The 22,222-nt window shown below is 37.1% G+C and overlaps 1 protein-coding gene across 1 annotated transcript in view; it reads left to right on the forward strand.

Annotated features, from left to right (window-relative positions):
• The window catches only part of KCNH7 (potassium voltage-gated channel subfamily H member 7), a 476,865-nt gene that overhangs the window by 356,685 nt on the left and 97,958 nt on the right, over window positions 1–22,222 (forward strand). Inside the window, exon 6 of the mRNA XM_047085555.1 lies at window positions 265–479. Coding sequence (XP_046941511.1) covers window positions 265–479 — 215 coding nt within the window. The remainder of the gene's footprint in view (window positions 1–264; window positions 480–22,222) is intronic.

A 22,222-nucleotide genomic window follows, 5' to 3' on the forward strand; every position in this document is an offset into this window, starting at 1 on the left:
TAATGAAGGAAGTTAAGTAACAGCCAAAGATGTCATCTGCCCCCTGGGTACACGCCTTGGACCCCATCTTACCCTCGATACCCATGTGCTGCTCCATGTGTCAGACCGTGATCCTAAACCTGTGGTCAGGTACCAGCTGGCTGCATTTAGTCCCTCCCGAAACAGGGTCACACTGGCTGTGGATCATTAGCGGGTCATTCAGGACCATCTCTTTCTTCTGTTTCTCCTGATCCTGCTTTTACAAATATTTTCCAATTTTTTTAGGGCCTTTTAATCATATCAAGTCAAGCCTCCTGGGATCCACGTCAGATTCAAATCTCAACAAATACAGCACCATTAACAAGATTCCACAGCTCACTCTGAATTTTTCAGATGTCAAAACTGAAAAAAAGAATGCATCCCCTCCTTCTTCAGATAAAACCATTATTGCACCCAAGGTTAAAGATCGAACACACAACGTGACAGAGAAAGTCACCCAGGTGGGATATGATTTTATTCTCAATATTGACCATGTTTAAGGTTCTTCTCTGCACCATAAAGCACATTATTTTTCCCGTAAACGACTATCAAAAAAGGTAAGCTATTTATTGCACCCTAATATATCTTGAAATGTTGGGTAACCCTCTAATGTGACAGATTTAAAATAAAACTATAGACTGTGATTGTATCTCTTACAAGACTAAGCAAAAATGGGCTAGCTTGATACTGTTGTTCTCTCTGTCGCAGAGGTGGTTAACCTGCTATTTATCATGTTTGGACATTTATTGTTTTGCTGCCAACTCTTGCATTATTAAAGCACAGTTTCTTAATATAATGGATGTGACTGTTGAAACTTTAGGTGACTAACTGGGATTTAGTCTTAACTGTGACCTCCTTTTGTTCACTTCCTCTACTAAGTAGACTCAGTTATAAGTCAATTGACTTCAGGAAAAGAGCCGAAATGATTAAAAGTCAGAGTAAATAATACATTTCCACAGGAACAATATTTTATTGTTTTCAAATAAATATTGCAATTTGAACTAGGGTAAAAATGTAATGTCTAGCAGAAGTCCTGCTTTAAAGAATAGATAAAAATAATTTGTACCTATTATATCAAAATACCAACCTAAGCAACATCTAGCTTTTGCTTACAATGCACTTACATTGTTGGGAATTCGTGACTCTAAAATTTGTGTCCAGTAAACAGTTCTTTTACAAACACTACTTGGTATATTTGCTTAGCACATCTTTTCAAAAACTGTCACAAATATATAGGTAAACTTGGCCCCAATCTCTGTCCCAAGCCTTAAAGATTTTGAATTGATCAAGTTTTTTCTGTAGTGATGATCACTGCCAGCAATACTGTAGTCAGTAAATGATCCTTTATGTGTTAGCTGAAATAGCGATGTGACGACCAGGAGTCAGTTCAAAATAGTCCTGAGTGGTCTGTGTTTGGGATGAGACATTCTACATGCCATATGCTACTATATATTTTATGTTTATGTTGTAATATGTAATTTATAATGATTATTTATAATAATTCCATAACACAGAAATTAAGAGATTTCAAAAACTGTACAAAAGTCCCTGGGTGTTTAGAAACAGGTGTTTTCCTGGCCCAGGGAGAGGCTAGGCTGGGTACGAGCTTGGGACAGGGTCAACTTTCCCCTCTAGATGGTTCTCCATTACCTTTTCACAAAAATGCCTTGAGTCAAAGTAAAATGCAACAGCTAACCTCAAAAGCTTGGCATTCTTTTCAGGTCTCATGCTTTCTCTTTAAATTCTTCTCTTATATTTACCTTCATCTTTCATAATATCACAGTATTTGTTTTAACATTTAAAAAATGTCTTCAATCCTTATCACGGAGGTAATCCCAAGCCCACAGAAACACCCCATTTCTTTCCTATAGTTTCTCATATTCCACACAAATAGTATAGTACCCTTATCACAGACTCCAGAGGGCCCCAAATGAAAAACAGTGCATCTTAAGGATGCTAGAAGATTTGAATTAGATCCTGTTTTATAAACTATCATTCTTTAAAATAAATGTGAAAAATACAGCAATAGGAAGACATTCTGAAGACAGAACATTTAAGCAGATCTGGTTCTGGCCAAAATGATGAGGAACTGAAAAAAGGCTGGGACCAAAAACTAAAAAAAAAAAGAGGTGGTAGGAATGCTCCCTCTTCTTTTTAGTGTCATCTATAGCTCCCAGTAACAAACCCGCCAACAACCCACATGTCAAACCAAACAAGGTAGAGATTGCATATTGATAAATTCCTCCTGCAGACGTAGCCTCTGGAGATTGTTTAAACACTTGACAGCAGGACTCTTCTCATTTAATGTCTGTGAAGCTTCCTCATCATAGCTATCTCTGGAATTTCCATGTTCCCAACATATAACAACGGTCCTCTAGTCACTAAAAAAAACTAGGCCATAATTTTACTATTCCCTTTGTTAGGCCTGTGTGGAAATGTTCCTTACTGAGATAGTCTCAGTGCATTTCTGTAGGCAGCCAGCAGTATTTTCTTTATCTAATGTTCTTATTTGTTTTATTCCATTTATAGATTTGGATGGTAATCCTTCCTTCAAAGATATCAGGGTTTTGTTCATAGATAATTCAACAGTGAGTTTTAAATATTCCTCTGAGCACAAACAATAAAGCAGACACGAGGAAAAAAAAGGCACAAAATCAAAGGAACAATTAATTTCTGTTCATGTTATGCTCTGTCAATATTTGGATCGTATCTCTATTATGCAATGGTTAGTTGCTAATTAGCCTAATGGTTATTTCTTCCCCAGCTAGACTGCGCTTCTTCAGAGTAGAGACCATGCTGTTAGTCATTCATTCATTCATTCATGCATGTATGCATTCATGTGTTTGTTTATTCATTCAATAAGCATTTATTAAGAGCTAGTAAGTTCTGGGAATTCATGTGAAAAAGCAAATACTGTGCCTTAGATGTGTGAGAGAAACAGATAAGTACAATACCTAGGCATTAGGATGCAGTGTAAAGGATTACACTATAGGTAAACAACAGAGTGCAAAACGTACTGAAAGAGGAAACAGTACCTATATTGGAAGTTTGGGATAGTGGTTGGGGAATATAAACTCTTAGAGAAATTTTGAAGCTTGAGAAGTTTCAAGGCGAGGAATGAGAATCTGGAATAGGACATAGTTGTGGAACTGTGAGTACCAGCGAAGGAATGAAACATGAGGTATTTGTATTTTTAGTGCCTAGCGTGATACATACAACATATAAGAAGACTCTTAAAAGATTTGGAAATGAACCACTGAAGGCATTGGAGAGAATTAAGCAAGAGTACGTCTTTTGGTCAACAATCCCCCAAACAAATGCTTGCCTTCCAAATTCTCCCTTCAGGCAATATTCTAAATCTGACTCTTGTTTCTGGTCCAGAGACCCCTTTCATTGGCTGGTCTCATAAGGCATACTTCTAGAATGCATCATCTCTTTATTTGATATTCTATATGACCTTCTCTGTTAATTGGAGAAAATAGAAATTAACTCAGAAGATGTGGATTTTTTTTAACCGCAGTCTAGCTGGTACAGGCTGATGTGTAGTCGGGTCCGTCCTCAGGAGACAGGGCCTTACTTGGCTAATTCTTATCAAATAGCAGTGGAGTAGTGGAGAGAGAACAATGGATTGGGATAAAAGTTGGGTGAGTGAAGAATAAAGATCTGCTTTTACCATGTAATTGTGGTTCTCATTTGAGGATAAAATTCTTTGCTATATCTGCCCCCTTTTAAATACAAGGAAACCAACTTCTGCACTCTTGGATGATTTCATTATTCCTGAGGCTAGTTCTACTTCTACTTCGAATGTTATGCTAATTTTAGGATAAAATATATTATATGTTGTAATGTTCAGCTTTTACAAATTTGGTAGTAGATCACTCTCCCTGGATATGCATAAGAATATCAGGAAGATTTAAGAAAAAGGCACTATGGGTTCCAAATCTTTTTTGGTCACACGAGACTTTATCAGTGAGTCAGTGCCATAACAGAATATAAAAGAAGCCTACTGGAACCACCTTAGGCGGAATATGAAAGGAGGAGGGGGAATTTATTGGGTCACATAACCAAAAAGTGCAAGGACAGACCTGCTTTGGGCTGTGGCTGCTGCATTCATTGTTTAAAGAGTTGATGACATTCTTTCCCTCTCAGCCATGCTTTCTTCTATATTGACCTTTCTCCACATCTGATAGAAGCAAGAACCTCAGACTCTCTTGACTCACATAATACTCACAGTTGGTAATCTGATGAGAAGGGCCTTCTCTCCTCTGGTGTCCATTATATTCCTGAGAAAGTGGAATTTTATTGGCCACTATGGGTCCTGTGCTCATCCTTGTAGAAGTATAGCTCCTTGACCAATGACCACATCAAAAAAATGCAGTGGGGGAGGGGAGGCTCTAAAGAAGGAAAACAAAATAAGTGGCCCATTGCAAAGATGAAGATGGGATTCAGGTTAAACATCAGTGTCTCTCTCTTTCACACACACACACATACACACACACACACACACACACACACACAAACACACACACACTAAATATGCATTATGTGCCAGATAGGCACTAGAGACACAGAAGTAGAAAACTAGCACTAATAGTACTAGGGGTTATAAACTACTCAGAAAAACACTATATAACAATATATAATGATAGCATTTTTTAAAGTGCTAATGTGATAAATGCTACAAGAATATATTATGAACTAAAAGTAGTTTACATTTCCTTTTGACTCAATACTAGCCAAATTATGACCAAATAATTCTACAACTTATTGCATTATTACTTAGGAGGCATGTCTGATGAATTTAGTAGACATTCATATTGTGATAACCAGAAAAATAAGACATATGAAAGGCCCTAAATGAACCAGAAGATTTTAATTTGGGGAAAAGATGACAGGGAAAAGAATTGCTGCTGGTCCACAAGTATAATTTTTCCATAGCTTAACTAAAAGAGACTACTCAAGAAAATAATTTTAGGACTAATTAGAGACTTAGGTCACAAGAAAGAAATCTCTGAATGTTTAAAAGCCCATATAGTCGTGAAATCCACATAGAACTCTAAAGCCAGAATAGATTCCCATTATTTAGGATTCATTTAAGTGTATTGTTGGCATGAAAATAGAATTATGATAGATTTAATAATAGCTGACATTGATTGAGCATTCACTATGCGCCAGGCTCTATGCTAAGTGGTTTAATGGATTGTCAATTTGAATCCACATAACAGTCCTTCCTGTGACTTGGTACTATTATTATCATCTCCATTTCATAGAAAAGGAATCAAGCTTGGAGAAAGGAAACAACTTGCTCAGGTCACATGGGAAATGATGGAAGTAGCCTTCAAACTGAGGTCATAGGACTCCAAACTTGAAGTGCTCTAAAGTACCCCCTCTCTATGATTCTGTTTCCCTGTTTGCCTCCTAGATCCACTCAGAAGTTAGGATGCCATTTGGATATACCCCTAACATTTGGCTATTTCATCAAAATGTTAATCTGAAAGTTTAATAGCAATTTACCGGAAAAGTGAGTCTACAGAAATAGGAAAGAGAATATGGTAGATTTTCTCCAGAACTCCCGAAAAGTCTTCAAAAAGCAAAAGAAAACAATCCTTAACAGGAGAGCTTCATTTCAGCATTATCTTTTGTGTAAGTTTATATCCCATTTTGCTTATGCTACTTTTAGATTAGGATAAAAGATTTTGGCTTTTGTTGGTAGCATGCCGCTCAGGAAAAGGAAAATTACACAGAGATTACTGACATAAAGTGGAGCTTAGAGATTATGGCTTTATATTTGCCATTGAATGTTGTCCATTGCGAATATGCTCATTATCTCTTCATGTTTTTCAGTGGCTCTAAACTTATATTTACTTTTGACAGAAACCCTAAACAATACTTATAATTCCAGACTTGTTTAGAAATGGAGATTGGTTTATAATAGAGAGATAGTGTTGATTTTATTAGTTAATGTTGAAAATCATAAATGCATATAATTTTTGTATATCAGTTAGCTTCAGTAAAGCAAAAATATTCATTTATCATCTCAGGCTTAACAGTACAAAACTTCTTAACACTTGCTGTAGTTTCCCTCATACTGGATAAATTTAATCCTCAACTTTCTTCAGTGACAGTATTAAAAAATGTTTCTGACACCACTGCAAATTAAAAGTGGTTTTCTATGTAGCAATAGTTTTCATTAATAATGCCATTATTAGTCTAACTCCAGTTCAGATTCTGACACCAGCTAGATGTCCTACAATTCAACTCAATTATGACACGATCTACCTGCGGGGATAGCAACAGATTCCACAGGTTAAGGGCCCAGTGTCACAAAACTCCCCCTCCCCCTACAAACCCACCATGCCAACCTCAAGTCCAGGTTGTCACCTGTGCCTCCATGACTGGCTACAGATTGGAGGTTCCCATGACCTGCTCCTTGGGCTTGACTATTTGTTAGAGCAGCTATGGAACTTAGAGAAACACTTACTTAAGTTTACCAGTTTATTATAGGAGGATATAACTCAGAACCGCCAGATGGAAGAAATGCATAAGAGTGAGGTATGAAGAAAGGGGTGGAGAGCTTCCAGGCCCTCTCCTGGCCCACCACTCTCCCTGTACCTCCATGGTACATGGAACCTGGAAGCTCTCCAAACTCCATCCTTCTGGGTGTTTATAGAGGCTTTTTTACATAGGCATGACTGATTAACTCATTGACTATTGGCTATAGATTCAACCTCCAACCCATTTTCACCCCACCTCCCCCCAGAGGTAGGGGCTGGGACTGAAAATTCCAACTTTAATCACATCTTTGGATCTTCTGGTGACCAGCCCCCCATCTGCAGGTGACCTTAGGTGACCTAGGGGCTTTCCAGAGTCACCTCATTAACATAACAAAATCACATTTGTCATTCTCTTCTCTTAGGAAAATCAAGGGTTTTAGAGCTCTGTGCTAAGAACAGGGAGAAAGACCAAATTCGTGTTTCTTATTATAAACCATAATATCATGGTCATGAATCAAAAATTACATTTAATTAAAAAGTCTAAATTCAACAGTTATTTTTATAAAGCCTTATTGATTCTTCACTCATGAAATTACAAAAAACAAAAGTCACAGTACTTCTACAGTATGTTTTAAATGTTTTCATAAACTTCATTTCTTGCCTAAACTAATATAAAATCATGCAAACCTCAATAAAACCGTACAGATCATCTTGAACTGCCAGAAATAGTAATAATCACAAAATTTCAAATTAAATTTGAAATGTAATGCAGGAGTCCAAAATTGCCTCTGAACACTTCCAATTTAATATGACGTTGGTTTTGCATTCATTATCTTACTGTTATTTATAGAATACTATCAAACTTGGCTCAGCAAAACAGAAATCTTCATCTAGTGTTTTCCCATTATCCTGGGTTTGATCTATGTCTATACATGCAAATTGAAATGAAAAACAGTATTTGTGGATCTGCAAGTAAAAATAAAGCACATTCATCAGGATAATTATGGATTTCATATTTGTGAGTGCTTACCAGCTGTAAGTCAAAGTTTTATGTACAGCAGTGATACAAAAATATGTAAGTCAAGGTCTTTACCTTAAAGGGTCTTTTACTGAATACAAAGCTTTGATCTTTGAGATCCAGGATTATGTCATTGAGTTTTCTCTGGACAAATAAATATATTCTATCTATCTAAGTTATGATGAGAAAAAGATAAAAAGTAACTATAGACATTTAAGTAGCCATTGACTACTAAAAGCATGTTTTTTGCTTTAAAATAAAGATGTTCATAATTTTGAAAAGGGAAATGTGTGATTTTTAAAAAGCAACATTAATTTTTTATCTCTTTTTACTATATACTATATGCATATCAAAACTGATCATTATTTGCTGACATGTTCTACATTAAAATACAGTTTATTTCAGTTTAAAACGCCTAATTAGTTCAAAAGTCATACTTCTCCATACTCTAGATGAGGAAGCACAGCATCCATATGAAGCCCTAATGGCAACTAAGAGCCAAAGCTTGTAGAGCAAGCATTTAGGTATGATTGCTTTAAAAAATAAATAAATAAAACACCTGTTTGGTTTTGTACATTCATCATATATTTCTAAATGAAGGAAGGAGAAAATATCACCTTCTTTAAAAGTTTTGTCAGCCAAAAAAAACATGTTGAAAATAGATGCTTGAAGAAAAGAAGCAAAATACCAGTGGTCACAAAAGACAGGTAAAAATAATTTGGCTCAGCATACATAGTGATAGCCTGGTTGCTACGGCAACAGAGACACAGAAAGATTGTGGATATCTGTTGCCAAGAAGTTTCGTTTTTAATCCCTCCAGTTTGTGTGAGCCTTAGGTTAAAGTCAGACCCAGAGACAGAAAGGAAGTTTTGAAAGGAGAGTTTCTTTGCTCATTTGCCCTTATAGCCTAGGGGCTGGGACAAACATAGTTCAAAGTGGGTTGCCTAATGAGAGTAGGCAGAAGGAGTAAATTTTTCATGTTTCACAGGATGAGAATCAGGCAAAGTATTTTTATCAGCTATGGAAATTCCAGAGCAGACATGCCATTGTCTCATATCAGGCAGCACAAGGTCTTGTAATGTGAAGTAGCTGTGAACTGTCCCTAGAGTTAAGAAATTAATTCAACTATGGAATCTTATTCGAAAGGAAATCCCAAATAATACAGTAAAATAAAATAAAATAAAATAAAATAAAATAAAATAAAATAAAATAAAATAAATAAAATAAAATATCCCATTGATTTTCTGGATGGTGATATCCTGGGTAATACATTATCCCCTCTAGCCCTAGTTCTCTATATTGTGGAAATCACATTTATAATGGAAACTATGTAGTTAGATAATAAACCCTCTAAAACTCAATTGCTTTAAAAGAGTTCATTAAAAAGCAGTTAATCTTCATAGAATTTTAATATTCAAAGAAACTTAGATAACATCTTCCCTAGGTTTTTTTCAAAACTTCCTGATCAATGGAATCATCTGGAACACTTCTCTCTTTCTCCCGTCCATCCCCAACACACATACACTCCCTAGAAAATCGATAAAGTTCAGTGGAGTCCAAGGATTCTGATTTTTAGCAATCTCCATTCCATTTGCAACCTCTACTTTCACATTTTTAAGATGAGACAAATTTGGGAAATATGGATGTAGCTCAATCCTTTCATTATGCAGCTAAAGAAACTAAAAGGAAAACCCAAGTAGAAAGCTAGGTTTTATCTTTCTTTATTGTTATTGTAGGTGTATCTCTTTCTGTAGATTTCTGAATGAGATAAAATCATATTAATTCTTACTTATGCAATTCATATTGGAGAAACAGACTTACTTTCACAGGCAAACTACTGAGTCCGAGAGAAACTACTGCCATTTTCACTTACTGGACAACCCTCTAAGAAACAATCTCCATTTAAGAACATTTTTCTAGAGAACATAGGCTGGAGTGCTCCAAAGTGTCTTCAGAACACTGGTCTCACAAACATTTCCTAGCAGAAAACTTTTCTTATTCAAATAACACCACTGCCATCTCCCCCCCACCTGGGATTACCATAGCAAATTAGCACATTAGAAGTTTTCAAAAGTCCTAATTTACAGAAATCTGTACAACTTTTACTCAATATTTTTGATGACTGTTTGCTTGATGGATATTTGCTTGGCTCAATGTTTCATCTTTTTACCCATTTTTATTTTTTTATTTTATTTTGTTTTTGCTTTTATTTTTTTTAAGATTTTATTTTTAAATAACTCTGCACTCAACATGGGACTCCATCTTACAAGCATGAGATCATGAGTCATATGCTCAACTGACTGAGCTGGCCAGATGCCCCGTCAGAAACCATTTCTAATGTGTTTATATATAATACATGTATTGATATTCTGAGGAATTCATATTTAAGGGGAGAGTCTCTAGGAAATACCAGCCCAGACAAAAGGCTTTTTCGTGGCTAACTATGAGCACTGTAGTTCAACTTAAACATGGATGTGATAGAAATCTTAAAACTTTTAAAAGAAACAAGGTTGGGATCGGCAGGAGACAATAGAGACGGGAAGAAGGTAGTACATGTTAAGTACATTTTTCTTCCTTATTTTAATGAAGTCCGCCTAGGTTTCTTTTCCAACCATATAGAATTCAGCTTAGAGGAGCTGGAGAAAATCCCATCTCTATTCCTTTTTCTGTTTTAAATACAGCTGTTTCAAATATAACTGTATTTTGAAGCCTACTTCTTTAGAATCACTTAGAAATGGAAAAAATGTGCAGTGCAGGATCATGAAGGAGAGATTTAACAAGTGTCTTTCTTCTGGGGCTGCCATAGTTGAGGCTGACTTGCTGTGTTTTAGTGGCCATATTGTTGGGAATGGGGAATTTGCTTTTTCTGCCCCTCGTTCCAATATCCAGAGGTTGGTGGTATCACGATATCACTTTAATGGTGGGGAAGGGATGAGGTGGCCTGTGATATGAGGTGAACCAGGTCACATAAACATGCCATTTTCCACAGTTCCTTGGCACTTCTATGTCATTCTGGTGTCTCAGTTCTCCTTTCCAGATGGAGCAGAAAATATTTAAAAATGGTCTGCAGCTAGCTCCTGGTGCCTATTGATCCTTCTTACATTTGAAGTGAATAATCAAGCTGACAAATCTCCATACTATTCCTAGGAACACAGTCTTGATTTTCAGGTCATGGCAACAGTGTTAGGTGAAATTGAGTGAAGAAAAGATGTACTGAGAGAAATATCCTAATACTATTTCTTAGTTGACTGGCACCTGTCGGTTGAGCTATGGAATCCTGTTCCAAGTGATAAACTGTCATTTGTAAATTATGCCCATAGCTATATCCATTATTCATGGGCTGGTATTGGAGAATAGTGATTTCAGGCCCCTAAATTTTCCTACCTGCAGGCACCTGAATTACTTCCAAAACTGTTACGTTACCTCGTGTGCCCTTGCAATTTTTCTACCATCCTCAGATCCTAACAGCCCACTTTGTGTCTCAGATGAAGACAGCTTCCTCCCCTCCTTTTCCTATATTTCCTTCTACAAAAATGAATGAATAAATCTTAATGAATGAATGTCCAGTAAATGGACAGCAAACTGCAACCATGAGATTTCAGTATAAAGCTAACTGGAAAAAAGAAGAAGTATTTCCCAAAGAACAAGTATTACTGTCTACTCTATACAATTTATTACTTGAAAGTGGGTAAAAATTAAGGCATTAACTTTCTGGATATTAAAAAGAGAAATCATTACCATATTTTTACATTTTAGAATTATTTTATATTATTTATATGATGAATTAAAATAACCCCTCTGCCTAGACTTCTCATTAGTCACTTTAAGATTTTGAATATGCTTCTTACATAGATTTCCTCAAAATTTTCTGCATTTTGGAACCAAATTAGTCCTTTAGAATCAGAGGGGAAAACAATCTTTTCAGAGGCAAGTTGAAGGAATCTTGCCTTCAACGAGACAGTTTTGTTCTATCCTGAATCTTGAAAACGACCCCTTTTTTTAAGTTCAGGGAAGATACCAGAGACATAGGTTTTTTTAGTTCCTATTTCCAGCCAGCAATATTGTCTAGCATATCAAACTGCCAATAAAAACATTATTACATGTTGAATGACTGGATTGGGGTACATCGTGACAGTGGCAGTCTTTCTGATTTCTTCACCATGTTTTTGCTTTAGCAGTAAAGACAAAATAACGTAATATAGAGAAATACTCTAGTGCTATTTTGGAGGAAATCTCCTTTACAAAATATAATTGTTCCAATAGTTTTGTAACTTGTGCTCCGTAGGGTAATAGGTGCCAAGAAGCAGGATGGGACCAAAGGGAAGGACCTCTGGGACCCCCACATTATGGCCAGGTTGGTCAGATCCACTTCATTCCAAGTGGCTTTATATATTGACTTTCTCTTAAGGTTTCATATGTGTGTATATGTTTTGAGGAATTTGAAAGGGTCAGACATTAAACTTTGCTCTAGTTCTACTATTTACTTTGTGGTTTCTTTTATCGCAATCTCTGACTTTTTCATTGATTCTAGTCAAGAGTTTATTTTTATAGAGAATTTTGAGATAAGTGAATTATCCAGAGTCCCACAAATTGTTAACTGAATACCCAAGACACGTACCTTCATTTCTGGACTTGGAGTCCAGGATTTTTTCCACTTGACATGCCCACTTGAGAGCAGGACCATTTTGATTCCTGTATACTCTCCTTTCCACTAAACTGGCAGGATCCCAGAATCTAATCAGCCTCCTAGTCCAACTTCTAACTCCAACCCTCTTCTTTACAGGATCAATTGTTCAAGTAGTGTAGGCACCACTGAATGTGAGTCTTCATAACTAGTTAAAACCAAGTAATCAAACAGACTACTTTTTTGAAGATGAATATTCTACTACCTGTCTCAAGAATAGACAGAAAATTAACTATGTGGGAAAGCAAACAATTTTTTTTAAACACAGTCACTAAAATTTAGACTGTTATTACTCATTTGTTCTGAGAATACTCTCGGGAAAAAAAAATCTGATGCTACTTTTGTGCCAGCAGTTTCAAATGTAGAATTGATATCGTCAGGAAGAAACACAATATACAAGAACTTTAAAAAGGCAACAAAGAAAACAGTGAACTTCTGTTCCTTAAGAAATTAGTTTTATCATTGACAAATAGGATTCCCAAATGAGGTCAAGAGCAGTAATTTGACATTCCAGAATCCCTCTTCCACTATACTTAAAATTAAAATCTATTATCAAAAGACCACAAAGCAATATACAGAAATATATGAGAAACAGGTGCCTTGTGGGTAGGGGAACTAGCTTAAAACTTGATTTAACCAGTATGGGTCCTTGTCCACAGTATTTGAAGAGGTTACAATGTAAAATTTTATAATTATTGATTTTAATTATAAAATTAAGGTAAGACTTTAAAAAATATATTCTATTGGTTTAAGTTTATTTACTTATTTTGAGAGAGAGAGCAGGGAGGGGAAGAGAGAAAGGGAGAGAAAGAGAATCCCAAGCAGGCTCAGTTCTTTCAGCACAGAGCCCAGTGCTGGGCTCAAACTCACGAACAGTGAGTTCATGACCTGAGCAGAAATCAAGAGTCAGATGCTTAACTGACTGAGCCACCCAGGCACCCCTAAAAATATATTCTATGTTTTAACATGTACATCTCTGTTTCCTACCCATATAGAATATCAAATTAGCTATTTTAAAATTTATGAGTCAAGAGTGGAATTTGAGAATATATTAAAATGAGGAATATACCTTGTTTTTTTGTTCTGCATGCTATTTTTATGTCCATAGCTTATGAAGAGTTAATTCCTTATTAGTAAGAGTCCTTTCCTATCCTCAACCCTTGAGGAAAAACCCAGAACACAGTTACTGGTACATAACAGTTCCACGAATTTTCAGTTGCAACATATGAAAATTAACCTGCTAATAGTTGGGATATAATTATATTCACTTGGCACTTGACATTCACTTTGTGTTCCAGAAAACATTAAGAATAGACTTTGAAGTTTATAGGGAAACATTTATTTTTGGTGTAGTTATCCAGTAGAGGAAGGAAAGATTCCTGATTAATCTGTGAAGGTTAGGAGAACCTGCTTCTGGAACATTTTCAACTCCCCGAGTTTCTGTATCTGCAGAGAGCAACAGACATCAATAATATCATTCTCTTTTCGTGCTTTGGCTTAATGCTTCACTTGAGTGACCTGCCTGCGCGTCTTGATTCTGCTTCAAACAATGAGTTTAATGTAGCTATTTAAAAGTACTGGCATTGTTTAAAACAGTTGTTCCCAACACTGACTCAGAGAGAAAACTTTGGTATTTTAATGAGGCAATTCCTTTTTTGCACTATCACCCACATCGACTCACTTCAGTATATCCTTTGGAATTGACTCCTCTCATCTTTCTGGAAAGCGTGTGTGCGCGCGCGCACACACACACACACACACACACACACACACACTGCAGAAGACATTTGAATATTTTCTCTCCTCAAAGCACCCTCACACCGCGTATGCTTTCCCCTTTCTTGCCACTTGTGTTCTTACTCCTCACCAACACATACTGTCTGTTCTGAGCAAAGAGTCTCCTTAAGTCTCCATTTTTTCTACTTACAAGACCTGGAGGGCTGCTGGCAGGATTCCTACACTTACAACATTGTCATCCTCTTCTCTATATATCAAGTCCTACCCATTTCTGAAATCCACAGCATCTCCAGGTGAATATGTCATCCTTCACAGCTTGCGTTGATCTCTCCTATCCTTAAACTCTAAGGCACTTGGTCTATTTTCATAAAACTAAACAATTTATTTTCATGCTGTTTTATATATCTTGGTAGATAGATGATAGATGGATGGATAGATAAATACATACATACATACATACATACATACATAATTGATAGATGATAGAGGGAGAGAGATGATAATTATTTGTGTGTATGTGTGCCTTCATAATGACTTTTTTCATCTTTCTAACTATGCCTTGAACAATAGGATTATAACACCTTTTTAAAATATGCCCCTAAAGACCTAACACAGGGCTCATTCATCAACTGGTAGTCAGGCTCAATAAAATGCTATTTCATATAGTATATCGTTGGCACTCATAAAAGAAGATTCTAATTTCTGATAATACTTTGGCAATAAGAAATAAGGAGCTCATATATCCATTCATTTAACATTTTTAAGTTCCTCTAAGTGTCAGGAGGGTCAAATAAGACATATGAAAATTAATTCTACTCCCCCTTGTCCTCTCCTGTTACCTCCTGTTAACCAATGGGAAAAGAGCCAGGAATGATAGGGAGACATTGGACTGGATAGAGCAATTTGGACAGGACTAACCTGGGCTGACCTGTAAGAGGTAGAGACTCTGATACCATTAGCTTCCAAATGGAGATAAAAGAATGTCACCAGGATTCAAATTCCAGCCCCCATCCCTTAATACTGCCAGTGTTCTTAGCTACATTGTTTGATCCTTCTGCCTTGAATTCCTAATTAGGATCTGAGTAAGGATGATCTATCTCTTCCTTGTTGTAGGCACTCACTAAATGTTTAGTGGCAGGCCCAAGGCAAAATGGCAAACAGTTCTCTAATTCTTCAGGTATGTACCGAGTATCTACTCTTGAACAGGCTGCTGTGTTGAAAGTCTGGTTACAATGGTAACACATCCCCACCATCTAGGTTTGCAGACAAAGATTGAAAGATTAACAGAACCCATTAAAAAGTATGATAAAAATCATACTGTGGAGTAAGTCGTGACCCGAGAAAGGCCATCTAACCTAGTGTGGAGGAGTAAGAGACAGCAGTGCCTCCACTGAAATATGAAGGGAGAAGGTGGACAGAAGCAGCTAGAGACATAAGCAGTGAGGACACACAGTACATACAAACATTCACACAGAGGTTTCCAAGCCAGTGAAATAAGTGAAGCAAAGCCCCAGAAGCCAGTGTATGTAGAGTATGGTGACATAGCTTCCATTTCTGAATTGCCCTCCTATTTCCTGCCTCCTCTTCCTTGACCCCCTTGCACCTAATAACTTCTTACTCTGTTAGGTAGAACATTGTTTCTGGTCTATATTCCACTCCAAAATACTCCCTCTGTATCCTGGATGACTATCCAATAGACTACCCAAGTGTTTTATAGTAATATACAATATCAGTTAAAAATAAATTCCCCCAGTTCTTCTCATTATAATAAAAATCCATGTTTTCTGAATTTTGCTAATTTGATTGGAGTATTTCATATAAAAAGCTATTTGAAAAACCAGGAGTTTTGGTCTCACTGGGATGTATTTGCATCTTGCAGGAGAAACTCATTAACTCAAATGAATCTTTTATTAATGGAAAGGCCAGGGAGGGAGATGACGAGCCCAAGAAAAGCTATTTTTAAGAAGCAGGCCTTCTGGTTATGTCTGTATCCTTCCAAACTCCCTGCCACACTACCTTCCTCAGGTATCACTCAACCCCCTGCCATTATCATTTCCCTTTCAGGAGGAGTTCTGGGCTCAGTAAGACAGTCTTCTCCTGATGAAGGAGCATTCATTGTTATTCAAAATAAATTTATAAATGTGGTAGATGCGCTTCCTGTGTTTAGTGTAAACTGAACCATTTACAGGGTAGTATTTGGTCAGGAAAACTAAGAAAAGTGCAATACACCACAGGTGTCTGTTAAAAACAGTAACATTTCAATAAACCTACATTTTTTTTAAATAATAATTCTTATATGAACTAACCAGAACTCAATTTTTTATAGCTTAATCTAATGGTTGCCTTCAACTAGAGATTTTCTTTCCTCCCATAAGATCTTGAAATAGCTTCAAGGAGAAATTATGGTCTCCTTGGCAAAATCATTCTTCACAAAATATCGGTTTATATTTGCAATACCTTCAAATAAAATCTAAGATGAGAATGTCGTGAAGTAGAAATTAAAATAAATTCCATCCCTCTATCTTGAGGACCAGCCTGAGTTATTTCTATTCTAAGAAAGACAAAGAGTCAGAAATTAATAGAACTTAAAAAGTGGCATTAATAGGGATTCTATCTAGACCCCTCCAAAGGCATTCCCAGGTAGGTAAAAATATTTTTCTTCAGCTCTTAAAATCTGATTCCAGCTATACATACTTCAGTCATCATATGAGTAAGAACAATCTTCACCACACACACACACACACACACACACACACACACGCAATTCTTTAATGTTGTATCTCAGGTTTAATTCCACTGCCTCTATCCTTTGGGAACATCATATGTTGTGTACCTATGACATATAAGACACTATCTGTTATACAGAAGCAGTATGCACAGTGATTTCCTCTAATGAGTCTAAGTAGGAAGACTATTTGTAATATATGACATAATAGGAGAATATACTACTAAGCTCTGTATGATTAAAGAGTAACCTGTATAGGCCAGACTATATTTGCAGTTAGCATTCAGGGAAAGGATATATCTGCATAGTCAGGAGAAACTTCATGGAAAACCAGAGTGGGCCTTGAATGGTGAGCAGCGTTTGGAAGTGTAGAGAAGGCCTGTGGACATGAGGGTGAGCTGAGGCAAGCCCCAGCTGTGGAATTGAGAAGGGGTGCACGAGAACACACTCCAGTCTCAAAAAAGTTATCATTGTGACTTCACACTTTTTATTCTCCATACCTAATTGTTTTAGGTCTTTCTGAGTTCCCTCAGATGAATACCCCTTAGAGTGCCTATCTATCCTGTGAGTATACATGTAAACTCCATTTCTAATCTACAAAAATTGAAACAAAGAGTAAAATATGTATTATTACTTGATTTATGTTTAAACTGTGAGCACGAATTTCTCCTTCAGTTGAATTTTGAGTTGTGTTTTGGGTACTGATCATTTGCTCTCATTAATAAATAAATGTGCTTGCTTGGAATCCGCAAGAATATATACAGTTCATAAGCTTTCTATTTCACTAAAAATCCAACTCCTGGTACTACTCCTAAACATAAACTAAAACCTTTAATTGATATGTAACAGTATCCTTTAGCTAATAAAAAGTTAACATTAGTTTTAAGAGATAAATAATCTATATTCAGTTTATCAATAAATATTAGATATAAATTCAAGATATTCAAAAACCTTTTATATAATTGAAAAGAAGACTTTTAGATCCTCAGATTCCCTATCCCTGTTAGAGGAAGTTAACATTTTCCAGTAATTGAGTCATCCTTACTTACCTAAATTTAGAGTGCAGTACATCTCCCTCCCTCGTGGTTTCTGTGAACAGATCTGAAGCTTTCAAAATAAAAATTTCCCACATGTTTTATTTGTATCAGTTCTGCTTCCTTCTCAAAAGCGCAAGGAAAGCCCAGGGAGCTACAGTGATTAATGACCTGTTCTAGAGTCTAACCTGCTCTATAAAATGTGCTACATTCCAGAGCATAAAAGAAACTCCGAAGTAGGTCAGGAGCTTAAACTGCCCAAGGGCCTACTTTAGACTAGAGGCAAGCAAGTCTGAAATTAAATTAGCACCAGAATTGCGATGACTCCTGATTCCATGGTTTCTTATTGGACCAGGAAGATGGGGATCTACAATGTGTAATAAAGCCATAAAAACCAAATTCACTCAGACTTATGCAATTTTTAATTTGCATTAATTCAGATGATGACCTGGTTCAAAATAGTTGTGAGCATTCTCTAAAGTTGAAGTGGAGTGGAGGGGAGAATTTGCAAAATGAATTAAGGAACGATTCAGCCTGTAAGGCTAGAGACCAACAAAATATGATCAAGGATCATTTTAGAAGAGTCACAGAATGAATGTGCCAATTACAAATAATTCTTACTAAACTTGAGATTTTTATAGCAAACAAGTAGATTAAATCTATACGATGTTCACCACCGTGGTAACACATGATGCTCTGGGACCTTAAGCAGGTCACAGCTGCTTGCTGGACAGTCTGTCGGCCACTTCTGTCTCTAATACTATCATCCACATGGGACAACCACCAGAGCTGCCAAAGCTGTAAAGACACTACTAGGTGGGAAGAGATGGGGTATCAGTGGGAGGTGGTGAATGCTTCTTACAAGAGAGGCCTAGATTTCTAGGTCCAGGGAATGACTGCAAGTCTCCAGGCAGCTCTTCCAGGCGTGTGAGCCCTACCTGTCTCTAGTCTCACCTCTGTGTGCCAACAACATATCTAGCCCACATCAACCCAAATACCATTTCTTCAAGAACGGCTGCCCCACCCTCACCAGACTGGGTTAAATTCACTCAGTTTTACACTCTCATAGCTCCTTCCTTTTATCATTTATTACACAAATCACAATTGTAATCAAATCTTTACCTGTGTAGTTTTTTGTGTCTTGCTTGCCTTCTCCCACGAGTATGTAAGCATGGTGAAGGCAGGGGCTTATGTCATATTTCTTTCTAATGGTTTTCCCCATGTCTGATACATCGTAGGTGCTCAAGAAATGTCCAATGGATGCATGGATGCATGGATAGCTATATATGAAGAATAGGCATATATTTGAAGAGGCAAAGTGGGGCCAGAGTTCCACCAAAGCCCCTCCTAAACCTTTAGTAGTATTTGGTTTTTAAGATCTAAACAATATTTCACCCAGTAATATCTTTCTATTGAAAGATACTAAAAGTATTTAAACTGAAAATAAGAAAGGATTATTAATAAAATATATTCTTGGAACAAAATATAATATTTTGCTTCAAATGTGCATCAATATTATTTCCTGGAAAGAAAAAAATGACAAGCTGCTTTCTCTAGGGCCTGCCAAACACACACACACACAAACACACACACACACACACACACACACACAAACACATACACACCACCACCACCAACAACAACAACAACAACAACAACAACAAAACAGGAAAACTTCCTTCATTTAAAACCTTCCCTTCCCTATCCTATCTCTGAAGCCTACAGGGAAGACCCTGTTGACTTTTTTTCTCAAGTCTGCTTGTCGTGGAAGATAGGACCGAAATTGGGAAAAGAGCCAAAGGAGTAAGACTGTGCCGGGCTCCTTTGTACTCCACAAATCCTGGATCTTGGCTCTACCTCTTGCATGCTCTGCTCTTTTACTCTCCAAGGGCTTGTTAAACTCTGAACACTTGTGATGCCTGCAGGGCCTTAGTCTCCTGCTGGGTAAGTCCATAGCTAGGAGAGGAGAGCTCTCAACCCGAAAGAGACATCATGGCAGGAAATTCTGCAGAGTGACAGGAATGATCATAAGCCCTAAATCTTTCAAGATACTGCCTTTAATTGTTGCCATGTCCCAGGCAAAAATTGCAAACTTTTCTTTTATCCTTTTTTTTTCTCTTCTTATTGCTTGTGAATGAGGTTTAAGTGGCTAGCCTAAGCCTTAGATGTCCTGTTTCCTAATTCCTGAAACATAAAAGATGTTCAGGGATGCGTCTTCTGCCCCTGACCAATGCACATTTTTATTGCTGCAATAAAAGCTTCTATTGCAATTGTGGAACTTAACTATATGCATAACTACTTTTAACATCTGAGAAGTTATGTTTCTACCAGAGGTAACAACAGGATCTTATTTTTTGAAGCTTCACATTTGCAAATATTCTCTGGAAAGCTATTCTTTCTTCAACTTCTAAGGGAATGGCATAAGATGCTTTCTGCCATTATCATTTTCTAGAGATAGTATAGGGGTTAACCTCTGTTTGATCAATTATCTCAAGATTTAGTTGTATTTAAAGATGTTTTTAAATGTATTAATAAATGTACTAATGAATCTATAATCTTAAAGATACAGAGTAAATGATATATAACTTAGCAAAATGGAAGTAATTTGAAATGAACTGGTAAGAACGTGCTTCATTAGTTTAAGATTTACAACCTTTATTTGAAATATATATTACATTAAAGATATAAAATCTACTATAAAAATCACCTCATTTCACCTTCTGTCTTCATAACAAGGTAAATGATAGTCTCAAGATAATGAGTTTTTCTGAATCACTGAATGTATTAAGATGCTCTGAGATATTCTTATCTGACAGTAATCCAGGCAAATATTAATATTTTGGTGCAGCCTTTGGTATAATGAATATGTCTTAGAGGATTAGCACTAGAAGTTTGCTCTGTATATAAAACTCTGGTGTAATTTTGACCAGAAAGTTTCAGGACATTATTTCAGCAGGTTACATTGAGAAAACTGAGGCTTGATAGGTTGAACTTCATTAATGGGTGCCAGACTCCTTTAATGAGATGCCAAGCTTCAGGGGCTTCATCCAGGTTCTAAATGGTCAGGACAAGGCTTGCCAATTTGCTTTGCTGAAGGCACAGAGATCCCCCTCAAAAGGGTCTTCTCCAATTGCAGCTTTCTGGGTTAATGTATTCTAGGCTGAATTATCTCATCCAATGATTGCTGCCCTGGGAATTTCAGTGTTCGTACAAACTAACAACGTCCACCAGACAAGCATCAGCAATACCCAGCTGGCTCTTTGTCCCCCATGGGAAATTTTCTCAGTCAGAGCCTGGTAATTGTTTAGCCCAGCTGCTGCAGTTCCAAGGGTGCCAGCTCATCTGAGCCAACTGTATGCACACAGCTCATGACTCATAAGACTGAGAAATACACATCATAGGGGGGCGGGGCTTCAAGGACTCCATTTTAAATTTGCTCTCTTTTTGTCAACTGTTTGGGGGAGAATACGTAATGAAAGGCAGTTATTCAAGGGTTACAAATATACTATGCAGTCATGAAATTCCACCATAAGAGTGCATAATAATCTCATCCATATCAAAACGCATTCGCTGTATGTCTCAACAGTCACTTACTTGGCTGTACTCTATGTGTTACAACAACTATACCGTAACAGTGTGGTTTCTTCCATATGCCCGGATGTAGAATAAAGAACTGGCTCGATATCCAGAGCGAGGGGCAATTTGGGTGGAGGCTGGGAGTTCAAGCCCCATTATCTGGCTTCATGCCATGTTAGCTCGCATAAGGGTTCACTCTCAGATCTTCCAAAGTTATGCTGGAGATGCCAAAAAATATATTTTGTCAGAAAAGTAGACAAAAACAGATTATATAAACAGTTTGAATTCCTCAGGCCTTTACTGTCAATTAGAGGTAGTAATATCCTCCTGGAAAAATCCACCTACGTAGTATTCTGTACACAAATGGCATCATTAAATAGTGTCAACCTGCCACATTTATACCAAGTGTCTCCAGGGGCTGGTGGTATATGTGATGACTCCTGATGTTTTAGTTAGCTGCTACTGAGAAATAAATTACAAAATCTTCATGACTGAAAACAAGCAGCATTTATTATCTCAGTTTCTGTGGGTCAGGAATCAAAGAGAGGTTTAGCTAGGTGGCTCTGCTCAGGGCCTTCACAAGGCTGCAAGAAGGTGACAGCATGCACACAGTCATCTCCAGGCTTGGACTAGGGTGGGATCCACTTCCAAGCTCACTCCCAAGGCTAATGACTGACCTCAGAAGATCCTCTCCTGACTTCACTCACATGGCCTCCCAACAGGACTGCCTCACACCATGGCAGCTGGCTTCTTCCAGAGCAGCAATCCAAGAGAGACTGACAGAGCACTTGTAGGAATGAAGCCACAGTTTTTTTATAACCTCATATTGAGAGTGACATCCTACTTCATCCACCGTATTCTATTCATTAGAAGCAAGTCAGTAAGTCAAGCCTACACTCAAGAGAAGCGATTGGGCGAAGACATTGAATACCAGAA

This window comes from Lynx rufus, unplaced genomic scaffold (genome assembly GCF_022079265.1).
Source record: "Lynx rufus isolate CCGP_SWC_20201006 ecotype Redwood Valley unplaced genomic scaffold, mLynRuf1.p SCAF_2, whole genome shotgun sequence".
In the NCBI taxonomy this organism is placed as follows: domain Eukaryota; kingdom Metazoa; phylum Chordata; class Mammalia; order Carnivora; family Felidae; genus Lynx; species Lynx rufus.